The 19,305-nt window shown below is 45.5% G+C and overlaps 1 protein-coding gene across 2 annotated transcripts; it reads right to left on the reverse strand.

The window, feature by feature from the left end:
• Window positions 1-8,398: 8,398 nt before the first annotated feature.
• Window positions 8,399-16,810, reverse strand: LOC138999964 (leukocyte immunoglobulin-like receptor subfamily A member 2). 2 transcript variants are annotated; one of them, XM_070402191.1, is made up of 9 exons: window positions 16,757-16,810; window positions 16,266-16,301; window positions 15,810-16,094; window positions 15,273-15,572; window positions 13,819-14,118; window positions 13,505-13,549; window positions 9,790-9,921; window positions 8,859-8,911; window positions 8,399-8,768 (listed from the first exon to the last, which is right to left on the reverse strand). In XM_070402191.1, the coding sequence occupies exons 1-9, from the start codon at window positions 16,788-16,790 to the stop codon at window positions 8,628-8,630; spliced, it is 1,326 nt and encodes a 441-aa protein (XP_070258292.1). In that variant the 5' UTR covers window positions 16,791-16,810; the 3' UTR covers window positions 8,399-8,627. The 2 variants fall into 2 exon arrangements, with proteins under 2 accessions (XP_070258292.1, XP_070258293.1); XM_070402192.1 differs by lacking the exons at window positions 8,399-8,768; window positions 8,859-8,911; window positions 9,790-9,921 and adding an exon at window positions 11,461-11,719.
• Between the last annotated feature and the right edge of the window lie 2,495 nt (window positions 16,811-19,305).

Genomic DNA, 19,305 nt, shown 5'->3' on the forward strand with positions numbered 1-19,305 from the left:
TCTAATGAACAAAATAAACTGATGAACAAAACAGAAGCAGAGGCATGGGTACATGGGACAGACAGCTGTAGGAGGGAAGGGGAATGTGAGGGACTGGATAAAAGAAGGTGAAGGGATGACCCAAAGGACATATATGCATAACCCATAGACACAGACAAGGGTGGTTGTGGCCAGAGGAGGCAGGCTGGATGGAGGTGGGCAAAGGATGGGAAAATGGGGGGCCTTAATAGTGTCAACAACAACAACAAAAAAGACCATGGCAACTACCCCATTCCTAATGCTATTTATATGCGAATCAGATGTTAAGCATATAATTTAGCCCTTGTTGAAAGACTTGAATAAGGTCATTTGTAAGGGCGATCCTTTTAAAACACAGGGAAAGGAGATTTGCAGGGGTCCTCAAACTACGGCCCGCGGGCCACATGCAAATACAAATATTGTATTTGTTCCTGTTTTGTTTTTTTACTTCAAAATAAGGTATGTGCAGTGTGCATAGGAATTTGTTCATAGTTTTTTTTTTAAAACTATAGTCCGGCCCTCCAACGGTCTGAGGGCCAGTGAACTGGCCCCCTGTTTAAACAGTTTGAGGACCCCTGATTTAGAGAGATGAGCCATGATCTGTTCTCAGCCAGCTGTGAAGTGTGGAAGCCAACATTTGAATCAGGGCAACCTTCTTTCAGATGCTGTGATGTCAATTCCTCTGCTAATCGACTCCCATAGACACCTCCCCCACCCCAACCCTCACCCAGGCATCAGGTGCAAAAATAAGGACATTTCAGAAGAGAAGAATCAACTGGTTAAACCCAGAATAAAGTCTTCCGTGAAGCTGAGAGGCAGGCAGATGAAGTGAAATGGGTCAGAACCTGGTGGGCCTTTGAGGCTGTGGATGGTTGGGCAACACTCATGGAGTGACTCCAGTGGGAAGAGGAAAGTTATGCCTGCAATGGGATCCAAAATCACAGCAACGAAACACATCTTACACCAAAGTAGTGTATCTACACCCAAGTGTTCAATGGTTGTATTTACATTGAGATGTAACCGTGGGACCCTTACGTGTGGAATCAAAAGAGCAAAATACAGTGGGGCCTTGACTTAGGAGTTTAATTCGTTCGGAGACCGAGCTCGTTAAGGAGCTCGTTAACTCAAATTACTCTATCAACTCAATGCAAAAAATCGGCTGAGAGACAGCTGGTATCTCAAAGAACTTGTTAGTTGGGACACTCGTAAGTCAAGGCCACGCTGTAAATGAAGAAACAAAACAGGAAGAGACTCATAGACACAGGGAACAGACTGCATAAGGGTTGCCAGAGGGGAGGAGAGTTGGGGGGGGGGGCTGGGTGACAAGGGGGAAGGGATGAACAAGTACAAGTTGGTAGTTACAAAATCGTCACAGGGATGCAAATCACAACATAAGGAATAGAGTCAACAATATTGTAACGGCTATGTTTGGGGCCAAATGGGTACTAGACTTGTCGGGGGAAATCACCTCATAAGTTATATAAATGTCTACCTACTGCACTCTACACCTGAAGCGAAGATAAAATAGCGAATATCAGTGTAATTTAAAAAATGTTAACCAACAAAAGAAACGTTAACGGCAGATTCTTAGGACTGGTCTTGACCTTCCGGTCTTTAACTAGCCTGCGTTTTATTTGTACGAGGACATATCTCCTGGAACAATGATTCAGCTGCCTTATGGAGACCCGTCAGAGAAGGACCCCAACTAATCTTTGTGTTTGTCAGACGAGATCTTAAGAAGAGCAATTTCAGGGGAACGGTAGGGCAAGAAGCTAGACTGTGAAGGGCAGAAACATGCATGAGGTGTCTTGACGTGGAGGCATGGGCATAAAATAAATGGAAGAACAAATTTCTCTCTCTCTCTTTCTCTCTCTCTCTCTCTCTCTCTCTCTCCCTCTTCCAGCCTCTCAGATCAATTTTTAAAAATATCTGTATGTGCCCAGCTGGCATGCCTCAGTGGTTGAGCATCAGCCTATGAACCAAAGTTATACCTCTATTTCTAGAAACTTGGCTAAGAGAGTGAAATTAGAGATTCGATTCGGCTTTAGGGAAAATGGGAGCTTGGATCTGGCTTCATATGGCCTCACATTAGCCCGTTGACCACAGGGTGTGTCTTTTACCCTTAAAAACGTTCGTTGCAAGTAGCACGCGTTTTACACAAAACAGGTTATTTCATGTTGTTCTCATTTGGCCAAAGTTAATCCGACTTACATCTACACCCAGTGATCTTAGGAAACTGAGCTTCAGCAAGAGGGAAAAAACTATTCAAAGCTATAGGCGTCATGGTCAGAGGGGAATCTGACTTGAAACTTCAAAGGTTTAACATGCAAACATTCAAAAAAAAAAAAAAAAAGAGAGGAGGCATATTTATTGTAGACTTAACAGCTGAATGAGGACAGAGAGACATGGAGTAAAGAAGCCAGGGTATTACTCACCTCACCAACACCCGGACCCATTCTCCGGCCACGGCCACGACGGCTGAGGCTTGGAAACCCACCTATAAGAAGTGTGTCTTTCCACCCAAGCTCTGGGATTGGCCCGCTGCCGAGAACTTCCCGCCTCCAGCGTGATTACTGATAGGTGGAGACCCTTTCTCTAATTTGAGCATCCGTTCCCGGTGTTCTCACCCTTGGCTGCGTGTTAAACTCACCTGCCTCGAGCATCGTTTCAAAGTACCAAGGCCCAGAGAGTCTGACGTCTAGGTCAGTGAGGGCTGCCCAGATGTAGGGGTTCTTTTTTTAAATTGTTTTATTGCTTAAAGTATTACAAAGAGTATTACATATGTCTCCCTTTCCCCGCCCCCCCTCGCCCTTGACAATCCCCTGGCCGCCCCTGTAGGGGTGCTTTTAAAGTGTCCCAGGTGATTGCAATTGGGGCCAACCTTGAGAATCAGGGCTTGGAACCTTCAGCTGTGATTAGCTGCTTCCTGCCATCGTACAGATATTTTAAAAAATTGATGAGAGAGAGAGAGAGAGAGAGAGAGAGAGAGAGAGAGAGAGAGATGGATTTGTTGTCCCACTTATGCTGCATTATTCATTTGTTGATTCTTGTATGTGCCCTGACCTCGGATTGAACCCACAACCTTGGTGTGTGGGGAGAATGCTTTAACCAACTGAGCTACCTGTCCAGGGCCAATATATATTTTTAATTTTTGAAAGCACTTTTATTTTATATTCAAGATCTGGCCTGTATTTCACACTGGCACATATCGGTTTAGATAAGTCACATTTCTGGTATTCAATAGCCATGTGTGGCTAATGGCCATCATATGGGTTGGGTCTAAAGCAGTGGTTCTCAACCTTCTGGCCCTTTAAACACAGTTCCTCATGTTGTGACCCAACCATAACATTATTTTCGTTGCTACTTCATAACTGTAATGTTGCTACTGTTATGAATCGTAATGTAAATATCTGATATGAAGGATGGTCTTAGGCGACCCCTGTGAAAGGGTCGTTCGACCACCAAAGGGGTCATGACCCACAGGTTGAGAACCGCTGGTCTAGAGCCAGGGACAGGAGAGTGATCCTGGCTTTAAAACGAGGAGAGTTGCTCTAGCTGGTTTGGCTCAGTGGATAGAACATCGGCCCTTGGACTACAGGATCCCAGGTTTGATTCTGGTCAAGGGCATGCACTTCAGTTGCAGGCTCAATCCCTGGCCCTGGTGGAACATGTGCAGAAGGCAATCAATTGATGTCTCTCTCTCTCTCTCTGTCTTTCCCCCTCCCTTCCACTCTCTCTAAATATCAATGGAAAAATATCCTTGGGTGAGGATTAACAAAAAAACAAAACACAAACAAACAAAAAAATGGGGAGGGTCAAGGGACCCAAAGGGTTGGTTTCCTGGCATGAGGTTATTTCTATGAGATTCTATATCTATCTATCTACCTACCTCCCACCCTCCGTATATATCTACCTATCTATCTATTATCTATCTGTCTATTATCTATCTATCTATCTATCTATCTATCTATCTATCTATCTATCATCTATCTATCTCTATCTCTCAAGAATCCCTCAGTAAGAGGGAGACACCCATGGGCCCTCTGACTTGATAATCAACCCACCAATAGCTGTCTTTCAGGTGATGGTATTCAGAGAGGGACATCCATCCCTCCAAACCTTTCTAGGCTGTGCAAACTTGGTCAAGTTTCTTAACCCCTGTGCCTTAACTTCCTCATAGGTAGATGGGGGCAACAACAGTGTCTGCCTCATAGGATAAGGATATTTTAAATGAGTCACTACTTGTAATGGATTTAAACAGTGTGTGGAAGGAAGGAACTATTACAAATATATTCTGTTTAAACATTTCCCACGTGCCTCAGATGAGATACTGGCAAATGTCCTATTGGGCGGGGGAGTGGGGGGAAGCAAGCAGGCAAGCCAAAGGAAAGGAAAGGAGGTAAATTTATTTATCTTAATTCAGTGGTAACAGGGGAGTGGCCACTGGGATGACTGGGGTATTCTCAGCAGAATAAGGAGAACAAAGACTGAATTTCTAAAATTTTATTTTTCAACCACAGTTTATATTCAACACCATTCTGCACCCATGTCAGATGCACAGCAAAGTGGCCAGAAAACCATGCACCCTACAGAGTGGCCCCTCGCTTCCCCAAGCACCCACCTGGCCCCATACCCAGTTATCTCAACATTATTGGCTATATTCCCCATACGGCAATCCAAATCTCTGGTTATTCTGCAACTACCAATAGGTAATGCTGAACCTTTTCATCCTTTTTTAAAAATATAAATTTTTTATTGATTTCAGAGAGAGAAAGGGAAAGGGAGAGAGAGATAGATAGATAGAAACATCAATGATGAGAAAGAATCATTGATCAGCTGCCTCCTGTACGCCCCACACTGGGGATCGAGCCTGCAACCTGGGCAAGTGCCCTGACAGGGAATCAAACCGTGATCTCCTGGTTCCTAGGTCGACACTCAGCCGCTGAGCCACACCGGCTGGGCAACCTCTTCACCTTTTTCACCCAGCTCCCCAAAACCCCTCCCCTCTGACAGCTGCCAGTCTGTTCTCTGTATCTATGAATCTATTTCTATGTTGTTTGTTTATTTTGTTCATTAGATTCCACATATCAATGGGATTGTATAGCATTCGTCTTCCTCTGACTGGCTTATTTCATTTAGCACAATACTCTCCAGGTCTAAAAGCCAAATTTGAAATGAAATAGTCAACAGCTCCATTTTCAGAGCAGTGTTTCAGAAACTCAGGCATCTTCAACTTCTGAGACACTTCACGCCGGTTAGAATACAGCATGTCATCTATGTAATGGATATATGAGGGTCATCTGGTCGACCACCTTATACTCAAGGACTGGAGAGCAACATAGGTCCACACTGGGAGTCTGGGAAAACACTTCTCTGTTAAAAGAAATCATTGCGTGGCTCATAGGTGAGAATATTTGCTCTTGAGAGTAAAAATATTCCTTACCATAGCATGTTTTACAAGGGAAATTGAGATGGCATGTCCAGTGTTCAAAGTTTCCCTTCCTTCCTTCCTTCCTTCCTTCCTTCCTTCCTTCCTTCCTTCCTTCCTTCCTTTCTTCCTCTCTCTCTCTTTCTCTCGCTCTCTCTCTCTCTTTCTTTTGTTAATCCTCATCTGAGGATATTTTTCCATTGATTTTTAGAGAGAGTGAAAGGGATGGAGGGAGAGAGAGAGAAAGAGAAAGATTGATGTGAGAGAGACACCTGGATCAGTTGCCTCCTGCTCTGATCCTGACTGAGGCTGGGATCAAACCTGTAACCCAGGTACCTGCCCTTGACTGGGAATGGAACCCATGATCCTTTGGTGCATGGGCTGACACTCTAACCACTGAACACACCAGCCAGGGCATATATATATATATATATATATATATATATATATATATATATATAATTTTGTGTGTGTGTGAATATTTGTGTGTGCATGTGTGTTTTTCTGTGGCTATTTAAAGAATACCAAACTAAAAAAAGAAAAGAAAGTAAAGAATACTGAACTTGGACTTTCTGAATAGTCCACATTGTGTAACTATCCTTTGAGGTCAAGTTCCCCAAATGGGTTTGTTAATTTGAATGTGATTGACATCTTATATTTGGACACATGTTTGCTCTCCAGAAATTCTGCGCAACTGCCAACTTCTTACTTTTAAAAAAAACCTCACAAATGTAGTTTTGAAAGTCACAGAGATAGAAGAAGTGAGTGGGAGAAGAAATGGGCTCAGGAAACACGTGATAGAGGCAGAAGAAGGGGCCCTGGGGGCTTAGGAGCGAGAAGGGTAAAGGAGCTTGCGAAGGAGGAAGAAGAGGGGAAGGGAGAGGCAGGGGCGTGTTCCCAGAAGGGAGAGCCACAACTTCTTCCTCTGACTCAACCACAGAGCGGGTCAGCTGCTGCAGCTTCTGGGTAGCTCTAAAATCTGCTCTTTCCTTCCACGCCCACGGCCTCACTTGAGCTCAGACCTGACCTTCTCTGATATGGCTTCTTCCACTAGCCTGCAAATGGTCTCCCCTCCCCTCAGGTCCCTTTCAGTCCTGTCTCCACTGTGGCCTCCAGGGAGATCTGTCTCAGACACCATTTGGATGCATCACTGCTCCATTCAACACTCTGCCTTCATTCTAGCCCCTCCCCCTTTTCTTTTTCCCTCATTTCATTTTTTTTTTAATTCTTAAATTTTTTTGGAGCAGGGCCCGGACCTTTTCGCATGTCTGACCTTCCTACCTGTCTCTCTGTGGCCCCTTCTGTAAATCCTTGGCTCTAAGACTCCGCCTCAGCTAGTCTTCCGTTGGTTCTTCAGGGTGGTTGTCCTTAATTAATTAAAAATATGTTTCTTGTTGATTTCAAAGAGGAAGGGAGAGGAATAAAGAGAGAGAAACATCCATGATGAGAGAGAATCATTGATCGGCTGCCCCCTGCACGCCCCACATTGGGGATCGAGCCTGCAACCTGGGCATGTGCCCTTGACTGGAATCGAACCTGGGACCCTTTGGTCCGCAGGCTGATGCTTTATTCATGAAGTCAAACTGGCTAGGGCAAGCTGTTGTCTCTTGACTGTCTGTATTAGAACTAAGGATTTTATAAATTATACTGTTTCCTGACTGATGTCCTCAGCTGTGTGAAGAAGTCATAGGACCAATCTTTTTTTTTAAATATATTTTATTGATTTTTTGCAGAGAGGAAGGGAGAGAGATAGAGAGTTAGAAACATTGATGAGAGAGAAACATCAATCAGCGGCCTCCTGCACATCTCCTACTGGGGATTGTGCCTGCAACCCAGGTACATGCCCTTGACCGGAATCGAACCTGGGACCTTTCAGTCCGCAGGCTGATGCTCTATCCACTGAGCCAAACCGGTTTCGGCCATAGGCCCAATCTTTAACATCCTCCTCCAGCTCCCTGCTTTTACAACATTTAAACTCTGCCATCATATATAATATGTAAGTAAACATGAGTGGTCATGTTCCAACAAAACTTTAATTATGGCCCTGGCTGGGGAGCTCAGTTGGTTAGAGCATCATCCTGATACACCAAGGTTGTGGGTTCCATCCCTGACAGGGCACATACAAGAATCTATACTAATAAAAGGATAATATGCTAATTAGACCTGATAGACCCGATGTCTTCCAGATGTCCTTCTGGACAAAGCCACGGTGGTGCGGCTGAGGCAGAGACGGTTAGGGGTGATCAGGCTGGCAGGGGAGAGCAGTTAGGGGCAATCAGGCTGTCAGGGGAGAGTGGTTAGGAGTGACCAGGCAGGCAGGGGAGCAGTTAGGGGCATCAGGCAGGCAGGCAGAATGGTTAGGGGTGATCAGGCAGGCAGACAGGTGAACAGTTAGGAGCTAGTGGTCTTGGATTGTGAGAGGGATGTCCCAGATTGGAGAAGGTGCAGGTTGGGCTGATAGACCGCCCCGCCCCCGTGTATGAATTTCATGCACCAGGCCTCTAGTTAACCAATAAGTGTCTAAATAAGTGGAACAACAAATTGCTCTCTCTCTCTCTCTCTCTCTCTCTCTCTCTCTCTCTCAATACTTCAATACTTATTTTTGAATATATATATATTTAATTTTAGAGAGAGAGAAAAGGAGCGGGAGAAAGAGAGAGAAAAATATTGATGTGGGAGAGAAATATTGATCTGTTGTCTCCTGTACTCACCCTGACTGGGGATTGACCCCACAACCTAGGTATGTGCCCTGAATGGGGAATCGAACCTACAACCTTTTGGTGTACACTCCAACCCACTGAGCCTCCCGGCCAGGACTAGACCACACATTTTTGACAAGAGAAATGGTTTTGGGATCTTTTCTGTGCATCTAGACTGTAATAGAAAAGCTGGCACCAAGGATGATTTAAGTATATTTGTTTAATCAATGAGAACATACAAACATTACTCTGCCATCGTCCCAATAACCCAGGAGGGTCCCAGGAATTGATGGGCAATTATGGTGGAGATTCTGGAACGGACTGGGTGATAATCTCCAGATTCAGGGGGCGCCGGGGCCTTCTTTCTGGGTAATGTGGGTGGGTTCCCTCAGCCCACCTGACAGCCTCAGATTTAGAAGCAACGACGCCAGAGGAGGGACCTTGCAACTGGTAGCTCTGAGTCCTACTGTCCAGAGCACGGCTCATCTCAGGACGAGTGTGGCATACTCGCTGGCCTGGGCCGGCTTGGGCAGCAAGGAGGGGGCTGAAGCTGTCCCGTGGGTGGGGGCATTGAAGGCCACTTGGAAATAGGTGACATCCTGTGGGTCTCTAGCTTCAGAGGCCTGAGGGAGGAAGGGAGACTTTGATATGATGGTGTGATGTTGGGGACCAAAGGAATTGTTGGGGGGCACAGTAGAGGAGGAAATGCTTACCGGTCCGTTCATGGGTTCCGCTGCCTGTGGCTGTCTCTTTGTCTCGGTGGCATCTGGAGGGAAGAGGACGATGTTAGGGCTGCATATTTTATTTAAAAACTTTTTTTATCCTCAGCTGAGGATATGTTTTTTTTTTTTAAATATATTTCTATTGATTACAGAGGTAATGGGAGAGAGAGGAGAGAGAATCATCAATTGGCTGCCTCCTGTACTCCCCACACTGGGGATTGAGCCTGCAACTTGGGCATGTGCCCTGACCGGGAATTTAATGGTGACCTCCTGGTTCATAGGTCAACACTCAACCACTGAGCCACCCCAGCTGGGCGAGGATATGTTTGTTTTTTTTTTTAGCCCCGCTGGTGCGGCTTGGGGGTTGAGCCTCGACCCATAAACCAAGAGGTCACGGTTCGATCCCCAGTCAGGGCACACACAAGAAGCAACCAATGAATGCATAAATGAGTGGAACAGCCATAGCCCGTTTTTCTCAGTGGTTAGAGCATTGGTCCATGGTTCAACTGCAGGTTCAATTCTGGTCAAGGGCACGTACCTCGGTTGCAGGCTCGATTCCCAGGCGGGGCCATGTTGGGGAGGCAACCAATCGATGTGTCTCTCTCACATAGATTTTTCTTTTTCTCTCTGTCTCTTCTCCCTCCCACTTTCTCTAAAAAAAATCAATGGAAAAAATACCCTCAGATGAGGATTAATAACAACAACAACAAAGTGGAACAACAAATCAATCTCTCTCTCAAAATCAATAAGTAAAAAGAGAGTTATCACCATCGCAGCTTGAGCCAGCAAACCACCCCCACCTCCATGCCTCTGGCTCCCTCACCCCCTTTCCTGCTCCCAGAAGATGCCTCCCCCCTTTCCCTGTAGGATTTGTACCACAGGGGTCTCTGATCAGGCTTCCCTCCCTCTCTGAAGGACGTACTGTTTTTGGCTTTGCGATGGCGGTGGCGGAGGATGAAGAAAAGGAGGAGGAAGAGGAGGAGCAGGAGGACGATGGCCACTGGGAAGCCGATCAGAATACCATGGTGGTTCTGGGTCTGGTTGTGGTCTGTGGCTGCAAAGAAGGAGACAGTGTCGGAGCAGCTGCCCTCCCTAAAGTATCTTCTCAGAGGGCACTGGGGCCGGGTGCTCCCCCATACCCCAGCACAGTCCCGAATGGTCAACTCCTGTGAACCATAATATAAACAGAGCCACTTAAAAATAGTCCAGCCTGAGAGGATGTGGAGAAAAAGGAACACTCATGCACTGCTGGTGGGAATGCAGACTGGTGCAGCCACTATGGAAGACAGTATGGAATTTCCTAAAAAAATTGGAAATGGAACTCCCATTTGACCCTGTGATCCCACTTCTAGAAATATATCCCAAGAAACCAGAAACACCAATCAGAAAGGATATATGCACCCCTATGTTCATAGCAGCACAATTCACCATAGCTAAGATCTGGAAACAGCCTAAGTGCCCATCAGTCGATGAATGGATTAGGAAACTGTGGTACATCTACACGATGGAATACTATGCTGCTGTGAAAAAGAAGGAACTCTTACCATTTGCAACAGCATGGATGGAGCTGGAGAGCATTATGCTAAGTGAAATAAGCCAGTCAACGAAGGAAAAATACCACATGATCTCACTCATTCATGGATAATAAAGACCATTACAAACTTTTGAACAATAATAGTTACAGAGGCAGAGCTGCCTCAAACTGATTTGTCAAACTGCAGTGGGAAGGCCAGGGAGGGTTGGGGGACAGGAGGGAGGGGAGTAAGAGATCAACCGAAGGACTTGTATGCATCCATATAAGCATAACTAATGGACATAAGACACTGGGGGGTAAGGGAGGGCAGGGGTTTGTCAAGGGTGGGGGGGAAAAAAGGACACTTATGTAATACCCTTTGTAATACTTTTAGCAAAAAAAAAAATAGTCCACCCTGCCCTGGCTGGTTTGGCTCAGTGGATAGAGCGTCGGCCTGCAGACTGAAGGGTCCCAGGTTTGATTCCAGTCAAGGGCACATGCCCAGGTTTTGGGCATGATCCCCAGTAGGAGGCATGCAGGAGGCAGTCAATCAATGATTCCCTCTCATCATTGATGTGTCTATCTCTCTCTCCCTCTTTGAAATCAATAAACATATATTAAAAAAATAGATCCAGCCTGGCTGGCATGACACAGTGGTTGAGCATTGAGTTATGAACCAGGTGGTTATGGTTCCATTCCCGGTTAGGGTATATGCCCGGGTTGCGGGCTCAATCCCCAGGGGGTGTGTGCAGGAGGCAGCCAATCTATGATTCTCTCTCATCATTGATATTTCTATCTCTCTCCCCATTCCTCTCTGAAATAAAAAAACTATATATAACGCCCCCAGCTCCCATGAGCCAACCAAGATAAACCAAGAGTGTGAATGTCATGCTAAACAAGATAAGTCAATCAAAAAAAGTTGAGAACCATATGATTGCATTCATATGTGGGATATAAAACTGAAATCAGCCAACAAACAAACAATACAAACAAAAAAATCATAGACACAGTCAACAGAAGTTTAGTTACTAGAGGGGCAGGGTAGTGGGGGGAGGTAGAAGAGGGGCAAGAGGGGTCAAATACAAGGTGATGGAAGGAGGCTTGAATCTGGGTGGTGGGCACACAGATGATGTGCTATGGAATTGCACATTTGAAACTCATGTTATTAACCAATGTCACTCCAATAAATTTAATAAAAACTTAAAAAAGATTGTAAAGGTAGCAAAACAAATGAGAGAGTTCACTTCAAGAATTAAGAAGTGAGCTGCTCATCGTCCAGACTGGTTTGGCTCAGTGGATAGAGTGTCGGCCTGCGGATTGAAGGGTCCCAGGTTCGATTCTGGTCAAGGGCACAAAAAAAAAAAAAGAAGTGAGTTGCTCATGGATGAACCTGGAGATTATTATGCTAAGTGAAATAAGCAATGGTTTTTGTTTTTTTTTAACCCAATAGATTTTTTTTTTAGCTTGCATCTTGCATGCTTATGTTTCCCCTTAGGATTTCCTTCTCATTCTACTGCAATACCTGAATATCTTTCCTACATTAGTTGCAACCTTTATGCTCAATAGTCCCACATCTGTATCTACAGTTCTCCATCCCTCTAACTCAAGACATATAAAGCCAACTCTTGAATGCGTGTAAGGTGTTGCCTGGCCATCTCAGAAGCAACAAGTCCAAGACACAACTCCTGACCTTGCCCCACGCCACCTTTGAAAATGCACTTATCTGTCTCTCTGTGAATGGTGCCTCAATACACGCATGTCATAGGCACTGATAGAGACCATCATGGGCCTGCAGGCTCGTTTATACTAAATTCTACTCAACATGTAGGGAAACACTGATGGTGGCTTCAACCACAGAAGGTCTTGGCTCTACAGTTGTTTTTGTAAATTTTTTTTATGGAAGAGAGAGAGAGAGAGAGAGAGAGAGAGAGAGAGACCTTGATGTGAAAGAAAAACATGGATCAATTGCCTCCCACAAGTATGTGCCCTGACAGAATCGAACCCACTACCTTTGGTGCATGGGATGACCCTCCAACCAAGTGAGGGATGACCTTCCACCAGTTAGGGCCTTTCTCCATCCCCCTTATTTATTTAATTGAATTTATTGGGGGGCGGGGTGACACTGGTTTGCAAAACCACACACGTTTCAAGTGTACAACTCAATAAAACATCACCACACTGTTGTCTGTGTTATATATTTATGTGTGTGTGTGTGCGTGTGTGTGCGCGTGTGTGTGTGTGCCTGTGTGTGTTTTATTTAATCCCTTCACCTTCTTCCATCCAGCCCCCCAACGCCCTTCCTCTCTAACAGCTGTCGGTCTGTTCCATGTATCCATGCCTCTCAACAGTCCTTCTTAATCCTTTACAGACTTCGTTTCCTTATATGTGGAGAAAATGCGACTCAGAGGAGGGAAAAGAGTAGCAGCGGGACACCCTGAATTAATTGTAGAAATAGCTCTCACAAGTTTAGTGTCCTCGGTGAGGGCAGGGATGAAGCCTCCAGAGAAAAGGTTATCTGATTATCTCACTTATTTGGGGGTGGCATGATGAGTATCCATCTGCCCTCTGGGAGTAGAGCTCCGTGATGAGGGCTAGGAATCCTAGATGCTTTCAGAAATACTGGCATATGGATCAATGATGAAAGGTAGCTGTGGAATCTACAGATGTTATTCCGCGCCCCCCCCCCCCCCACAGACCATCTAGCCTTCTGCTCTCCCAATGGAAAACAGCCCGACCTCCTTCATCTGTATGCTCCCTGCCTCCTCCAGCCATCAGAGGTCTTAAAAAGTTGACTCTGGCCCTAGCCAGTGTTACTACACGGTTGGAGTGTGAGCCTGCACATCGCAAGGGTCCTGGGTTTGATTTCCGGTCAAGGGTATGTACCTGGATTGCAGGTTCCATCCTGGCCCTGGTTGGGCATATGCGAGAGGCAACCAATCCATGTGTCTCTCATATCAATCTCTCTCTCTCTCCTTCCCTCTCTTCTACTCTCCCTAAAAGTCAACGGAAAAAGCATCCTCAGTGAGGGTTAATTAAGGAAAAAAACACACACCTGACTCTGTCCCTGGTAAATGAGATTTCTACTCCATGTACTTTCCGTTCTTCACACAACCCAGTGACTCACCTTGTGGATGTTTGGGCTCCATGGGTGTGGGGTCGAAAGGAGCTTCTGTAAATGAAGATGAAATGGGGGTGGTTACTTTAATTCTTCTCAGGCTCGTCCTGAGACTCACAATGGCCTACATGCCCTCCCTGGCCCTGAACGTGTGATAAGAAGGCTGCATGGTGGGCAAGGGGTGAGGTTGACCTCACAGCTTCGTGTCTAAGAAGAGGCTGCTGACAACAATCCCCAGGCTACTCTCCTCCTTTACCCAGTCTTTGCTCTAACTGGACATCATCAACTTCAGGAGGGAACTTATGGATGGATCACTTCCTCACCTCTGTCCACAAGCTGCAATGGGTCGCTGGGGTGAGACCACACATAGGGGTCTTTGCTGAAGGCACCGTAGCATCTGTAGGTCCCTGCTTCTGTGGAGGTGACACGGTCCATGTGGAAGGTGGCCTGCTGTCCATTGTCCTGGGCTGTGGAGCTTTGTCTCTGGGTGAACTGAGGTGCATCATCTTTGGTGAGAATGAATGAATCAAAGTTGATTCTGGAGAAACACTGTAACGTCACATTGTCTCCTGGAGCCACCACCGTGCCACTCATGCTGGAGAGTGAGGGTTTGTCATAAGTTCCTGAGAAAGAAGGAAGTTTGCTGATAAAGGGAAAGCCATGTCCAGTGCTGTGCCTTCCTATTACCAGGGAGCAAACGTGGCTTTGGCTTCTATCCTCTCCGAGTCCCGCCCTGAGAGAATGTGTCTCTGCATCATCCCTGATTCCTTCAGAATTCCTTTAGAGACAGAGGCTTTACTGCTTCCTGCTCCATATCTCAGAGCCTCGTTCTCTCTCTGCAAAGAGGTCCCTCCTGGCCCTGCTGCCTGCGTCCCACTCACCCATCACCACCACACACAGGATGTCACTGAGCAGGGACCAGTGTTCTCCACTCTTATAGGAACAGGGGTACAGTCCTGCTTTGGTCTCGTTTTATCTCTTGGATAGATAAAGTGCTGGTCATCCCAGCCACCAGTAATCTCCTTCTGTCCCTAGGCTCAGGTTCTTCCACTTTATATATCTCATAGGCTTCAGCCTGTGGAGGCCCTTGGCACAGGATGGTCACTGGTTCATTATTTAGAACCATGGATCCAGGCTGAGCTGTGATAACAGGTTGGGGGAGACTTCCTAGAAGAACAGGTAATAAATTTACAGGTGTATCTACTTTTCATGCCACCCTCCACTTCCTCCCCTTTTACAGCCAGGTGTTCAAATGCCAAGACCCCTCTTCCCAGCCCCCAAGAGAGCTGATATCTGGCCAAACCCTACTCCATCCATGAACATTATGAGGATACTCAGCATTCTGAGCCTGAGTGCTCTGGGCTGGATGCAACCCTGGAAGAAAACATTGGGTGAGAATGGCTAAAAAAAAAAGAAAAAAAAAGACACATATGTAATACCCTTTGTAATACTTTAAGCAATAAAAAAATAAAAAAATAAAAAAAAGAAATTATAATTATCTGAAAAAAAATTTTCAATTACAGTTTACATTGACTATCACTTGGTATTATTTTCAGGTGTACAGCCCAGTGGTTAGATAATCACATGCTTCAAAGAGAGTTTCCCCTGGCTATATCTAGGAGGCCTGGGTGGTGTGTGCGGGTGGGTGCTCATGGCTTTTGTGGAAGCAGATGGTGTTGCCAAGGGCTTCCCACCACACTCTTCTTTCTTCCAGTCTCTCCCTAAGTGGACAGTGTCATCTCCAGAAGGGGACATGGGGATGGAGGGCCTTCCTCACCTCTGACCACAAGCTGCAGTGGGTCGCTGGGGTGAGACCACACGTAGGGGTCTTTGCTGAAGGCACCGTAGCATCTGTAGGTCCCTGCCTGTGTGGACATGACATGGTCCATGTGGAAGGTGGCCTGCTGTCCATTGTCCTGGGCTGTGGAGCTTTGTCTCTGGGTGAACTGAGATGCATCTTCTTTGGTGAGAATAAATGCATCGAACTTGAAACTGGAGAAACACTGTAACGTCACAATTTTTCCTGAAGCCACCACCGTGCCACTTATGCTGGAGAGTGAGGGTTTGTCATAAGATCCTGAGAAAGAAGGAAGTTTTCTGATAAAGGGGGGGCATGTTCCTTCCTGTTCGAAGGAGCAGATGTGGCTCTGGCTTCTATCCCCTCCGTGTCCCGCCCTGAGGGAAAGTGTCTCTGCATCATCCCTGATGCCTTCCTAGAGGTAGAGGCTTCGCTGCTTCCTGCTCTGTATCTTAGAGCCTGGCTCTCCCTCTGCAAAGAGGTCCCTCCTGGCCCTGCTGCCTGGGTCCCACTCACCCGTCATCACCACACGCAGGATGTCACTGACCGGAGACCAGTGTCCTCCACTCTGATAGGAACAGCGGTACAGTCCTGTCTTGTCTGGTTTCATCTCTTGGATATATAAAGTGTTTGTCTTCCAAGCCAGCGGTAATTTCCTTCCAGCCCTAAGCTCAGGTTCTTCCACTTTATATATCTCGTAGGCTTCAGCATGTGAAGGCTCTTGGCACAGGATGGTCACTGGTTCATTATATAGAACCATGGGTCCAGGCTGAGCTGTGATAACAGGTGGGAGGAGATAGTCTAGAAGAACAGGTAAGAAGTTTACAGGTGTATCTGTTTCTCATGCCACCGTACACTTCTTCCCCTTTTACAGCCACGAGTCTAATTGCCAAGACCCCTCTTCCCAGCCCCCAAGAGAGCTGATATCTGGTCAAACCCAACTCAGCCCTTGAACATTAAAAGGATACTCACCATTAGGAGCCTGAGTGCTCTGGGCGAGATACAACCCTGGAAGGAAACATTGGGTGAGAACAGCTCAGGCTTTAAAAGTTTTTAAATTTTCCATTACAGTTTACATTCAATATTATTTTGTATCAGTTTAACCATTAGTACAGCTAGTGGTTAAATAAATCATATACGTTATAAAGTGCTTCCCCTTGCTATGTCCAGTACCCTCCTGGCACCATACATACTTGTTACAACACGGTTGGCTATATTTTCTATGCTGTACTCTATACCCCCATGAGTATTCTGTAACTCCCAATCTATACTTTGCATCCCTTCACCTTTACACCCAGTCCCCATACACTCTCCTCTGGCAACCGTCAGTCTGTTCTCCATGTCTGTGAGTCTGTTTCTGTTTTGTTTGCTCATTCATATTGGAGAACAGCCCAGCCTTATAGAACCGCCAACCTGCCCCAGTAACACTGTGCTTGTACCCCGATCGTTCTGTCCAGACTCACCAAGATAGAGCAGAGTGGGAAGAACCACCGACATGATTCTGGGTCCTCTCTGGCCCGTTGGCCTCAGCAATGCTGCCTTTAAGCGGAACAGACTTCTCTGAAAGTCACACCAAGCAACAGGAAGTGGTGGGAGGGCCTTGGTTCTCAACCCCAGAGTGAAGGCATTTCACAACGTCTCCTGTTAAAGCCTTGGGGAGGCAGCTGATCATGATGTTAGTCATCTGAACTTCAAACCTCCATCAGCCCAGCTTGGTCCCTAATTTCTGTCCCCAATTCCTCATGGGCATTTAATCTTTATAAAGTGAGCAGTAAGAGGGATCACAGGTGACAAACAGGAGAGAAGTAGTTCCCAGTCTGAGATCGGCTGTGAAATAGTCAGTGAGCTCGTGGCTCCTGCTGCTAAATGCAGAGTTTCCTTCTATTCATGTAAAAAATGAGTCAATAATTCTGTCTTTCTGCAAAGCTATACTGACAGTGTGTGCATGTGGTCCAGAGCAGGCCCTCCTAGGGAGGCAACGACATAATCAGTAGTTCTTTGTTTGCTGTGCATGTTCCCACCATGCTGCTAGCACTGACTCTGTCCATGGATGAAAGTGATGAACCTAAGCAAGGTAATTGCACTGGGTTTTGTCACCCCTCTGTTCCTTTATTTATTTATTTTTTTAAAAAATAGATTTTATTGAATTTTTTACAGAGAGGAAGGGAAAGGATAGAGAGTTAGAAGCATCGATGAGAGAGAAACATCGATCAGCTGCCTCCTGCACACTCCCTACTGGGGATGTGCCCGCAACCAAGGTACATGCCCTTGACTGGGATCGAACCCGGGACCCTTCAGTCTGCAGGCTGATGCTCTCTCCGCTGAGCCAAACCGGTCAGGGCTGTTCCTTTATTTTTGCTGGTGAAAGAAAAGAGGTTTATTCGAGTGCTGGCTTCTCTTCACCCTTTTGTTGTTATTGTTGTTTTTTTAAAAAATATGTTTTTATTGATTTCAGAAAGGGGAAGGGAGAGGGCGAGAGAGGTAGAAACATCAATGATGAGAGAGAATTATTGTCTGGCTGCCTACTGTATGCCCCACACAGGGGATCGAGCCCACCACCCAGGCATGTGCCCTGACAGGGAATTGAACCATGACATACTGGTTCATAGGTCAGTGCTCAACTACTTAGCCCCATGAGCTGGGCAATGCCTCTTTGTTTTTAAACCATCTCACTGGCTGAACCTTACTGAGTAGCTATGCCATCCAACTTTTCTCAATAAACACATAATTTAGATTTAAAATCTCCCCTCTCTGCACCGATATGAGTCACTCTTCCACACAAATCTGAAGTAATATAACAGCTGACCTTTACCGCGCTTTCATTTTATCACAATCCTGTGGGGGAAAGTCGCACATAATTTTCATAAGAGCTATGGTGGATTGGGTTAATGTTTCAAGTTATTTGGTCATATCTTCATTCATCAGACCCTGAGGACATTGTAGACAATGATAAATCTTACCAGGTTCTTTAGGTTCAGAAATATCTCCTGCTGCTTCTATGGTTTCCCTGTGGTTGTGGTGTTTTAGTCAACATCCACCTAAGCTTAACCCCAGCATCACCACAACTCGTTCAATTAGCTGAGGAAGTGAGACCTGTGTTTGTGCCATTGGTGCATGGCCTGGGCATAGAGCAGAGGGTGTAAGGTGATTTAATCACAGATGAGAAATTGGAGTTTTCTCAGGATTAAGAAGATAATGGAAGATTCCAACTGAGAGGAAGAAGAAGACAGGTCAAATGGTTAGATAAAACTTGATTGTCTTTGACACTGGGACAAAATATGCCTGGTATTTCTGTGTGTCTTTCTTTATCTTTTGTCTACCTACCTTCCTATTATGTATATTTCCATCTCTTACTAATACATACATATCTATAATAGATTATTTTTATCTGTCATCTATTTTCTGTTATATCTATCTATCAATCTCTATCTATCTATCTATCTATCTATCTATCCATCCATCTATTAATCATTTCTATCAGCTATCAATTATCTATCTATCTATCTATCTATCTATCATCTATCTATCATCCATACCAGCTTTCTCTCTCTCATCTACCTACTTTTCTGTCATGTATATATATATCTGTAACTCTCCATGTATCTGTATAATTTATTATATTTATCTATCATCCAACTACCTATCTATGAGTCATTTTACCACCTTTCTTTCTCATCTGTGTTTTATTGATTTTAGAGAGAAAGGAAGGAAGAGAGAGAGAAACATTAAGCAGCTACTCCCTGCATGACTCCTTTGAGGATCGAGCCTGCAACCTAGGCATATGCCCTAATCTGGAATTGAACCAGTGACCTCTTGGTGCCTGGGATGACACTCAACCAACTGAGCCACAGCAGCCAGGTAATAACTCTATTCTTCATTTTTTGAGGAGCCTCCATACCCACCCAAAGTCAAATCATCTTAGGTCACTATCTATTTTGTCTCCTTTACTACTTCATTAAAAAATATTTTTATTGATTTTAGAGAGAGAGAAACACCAATGGTGATAGAGAAT

The sequence above is a fragment of the Myotis yumanensis genome, unplaced genomic scaffold, assembly GCF_028538775.1.
Source record: "Myotis yumanensis isolate MYYU_CA2020_CCGP unplaced genomic scaffold, mMyoYum1.0.hap1 SCAF_23, whole genome shotgun sequence".
NCBI classification, from domain to species: domain Eukaryota; kingdom Metazoa; phylum Chordata; class Mammalia; order Chiroptera; family Vespertilionidae; genus Myotis; species Myotis yumanensis.

Excerpts from the sequence above, each read along its gene's own strand:
- LOC138999964 (XM_070402191.1), bottom strand. The coding sequence starts at position 16,790 with ATGTCGGTGGTTCTTCCCACTCTGCTCTATCTTG. Across the intron at positions 16,095-16,265 it reads GAGCACTCAGGCTCCTAATG|ACTATCTCCTCCCACCTGTT; the intron begins GTGAGTATCCTT and ends CTGTTCTTCTAG. Across the intron at positions 14,119-15,272 it reads ACTGCAGCTTGTGGTCAGAG|GAACTTATGACAAACCCTCA; the intron begins GTGAGGAAGGCC and ends CTTCTTTCTCAG.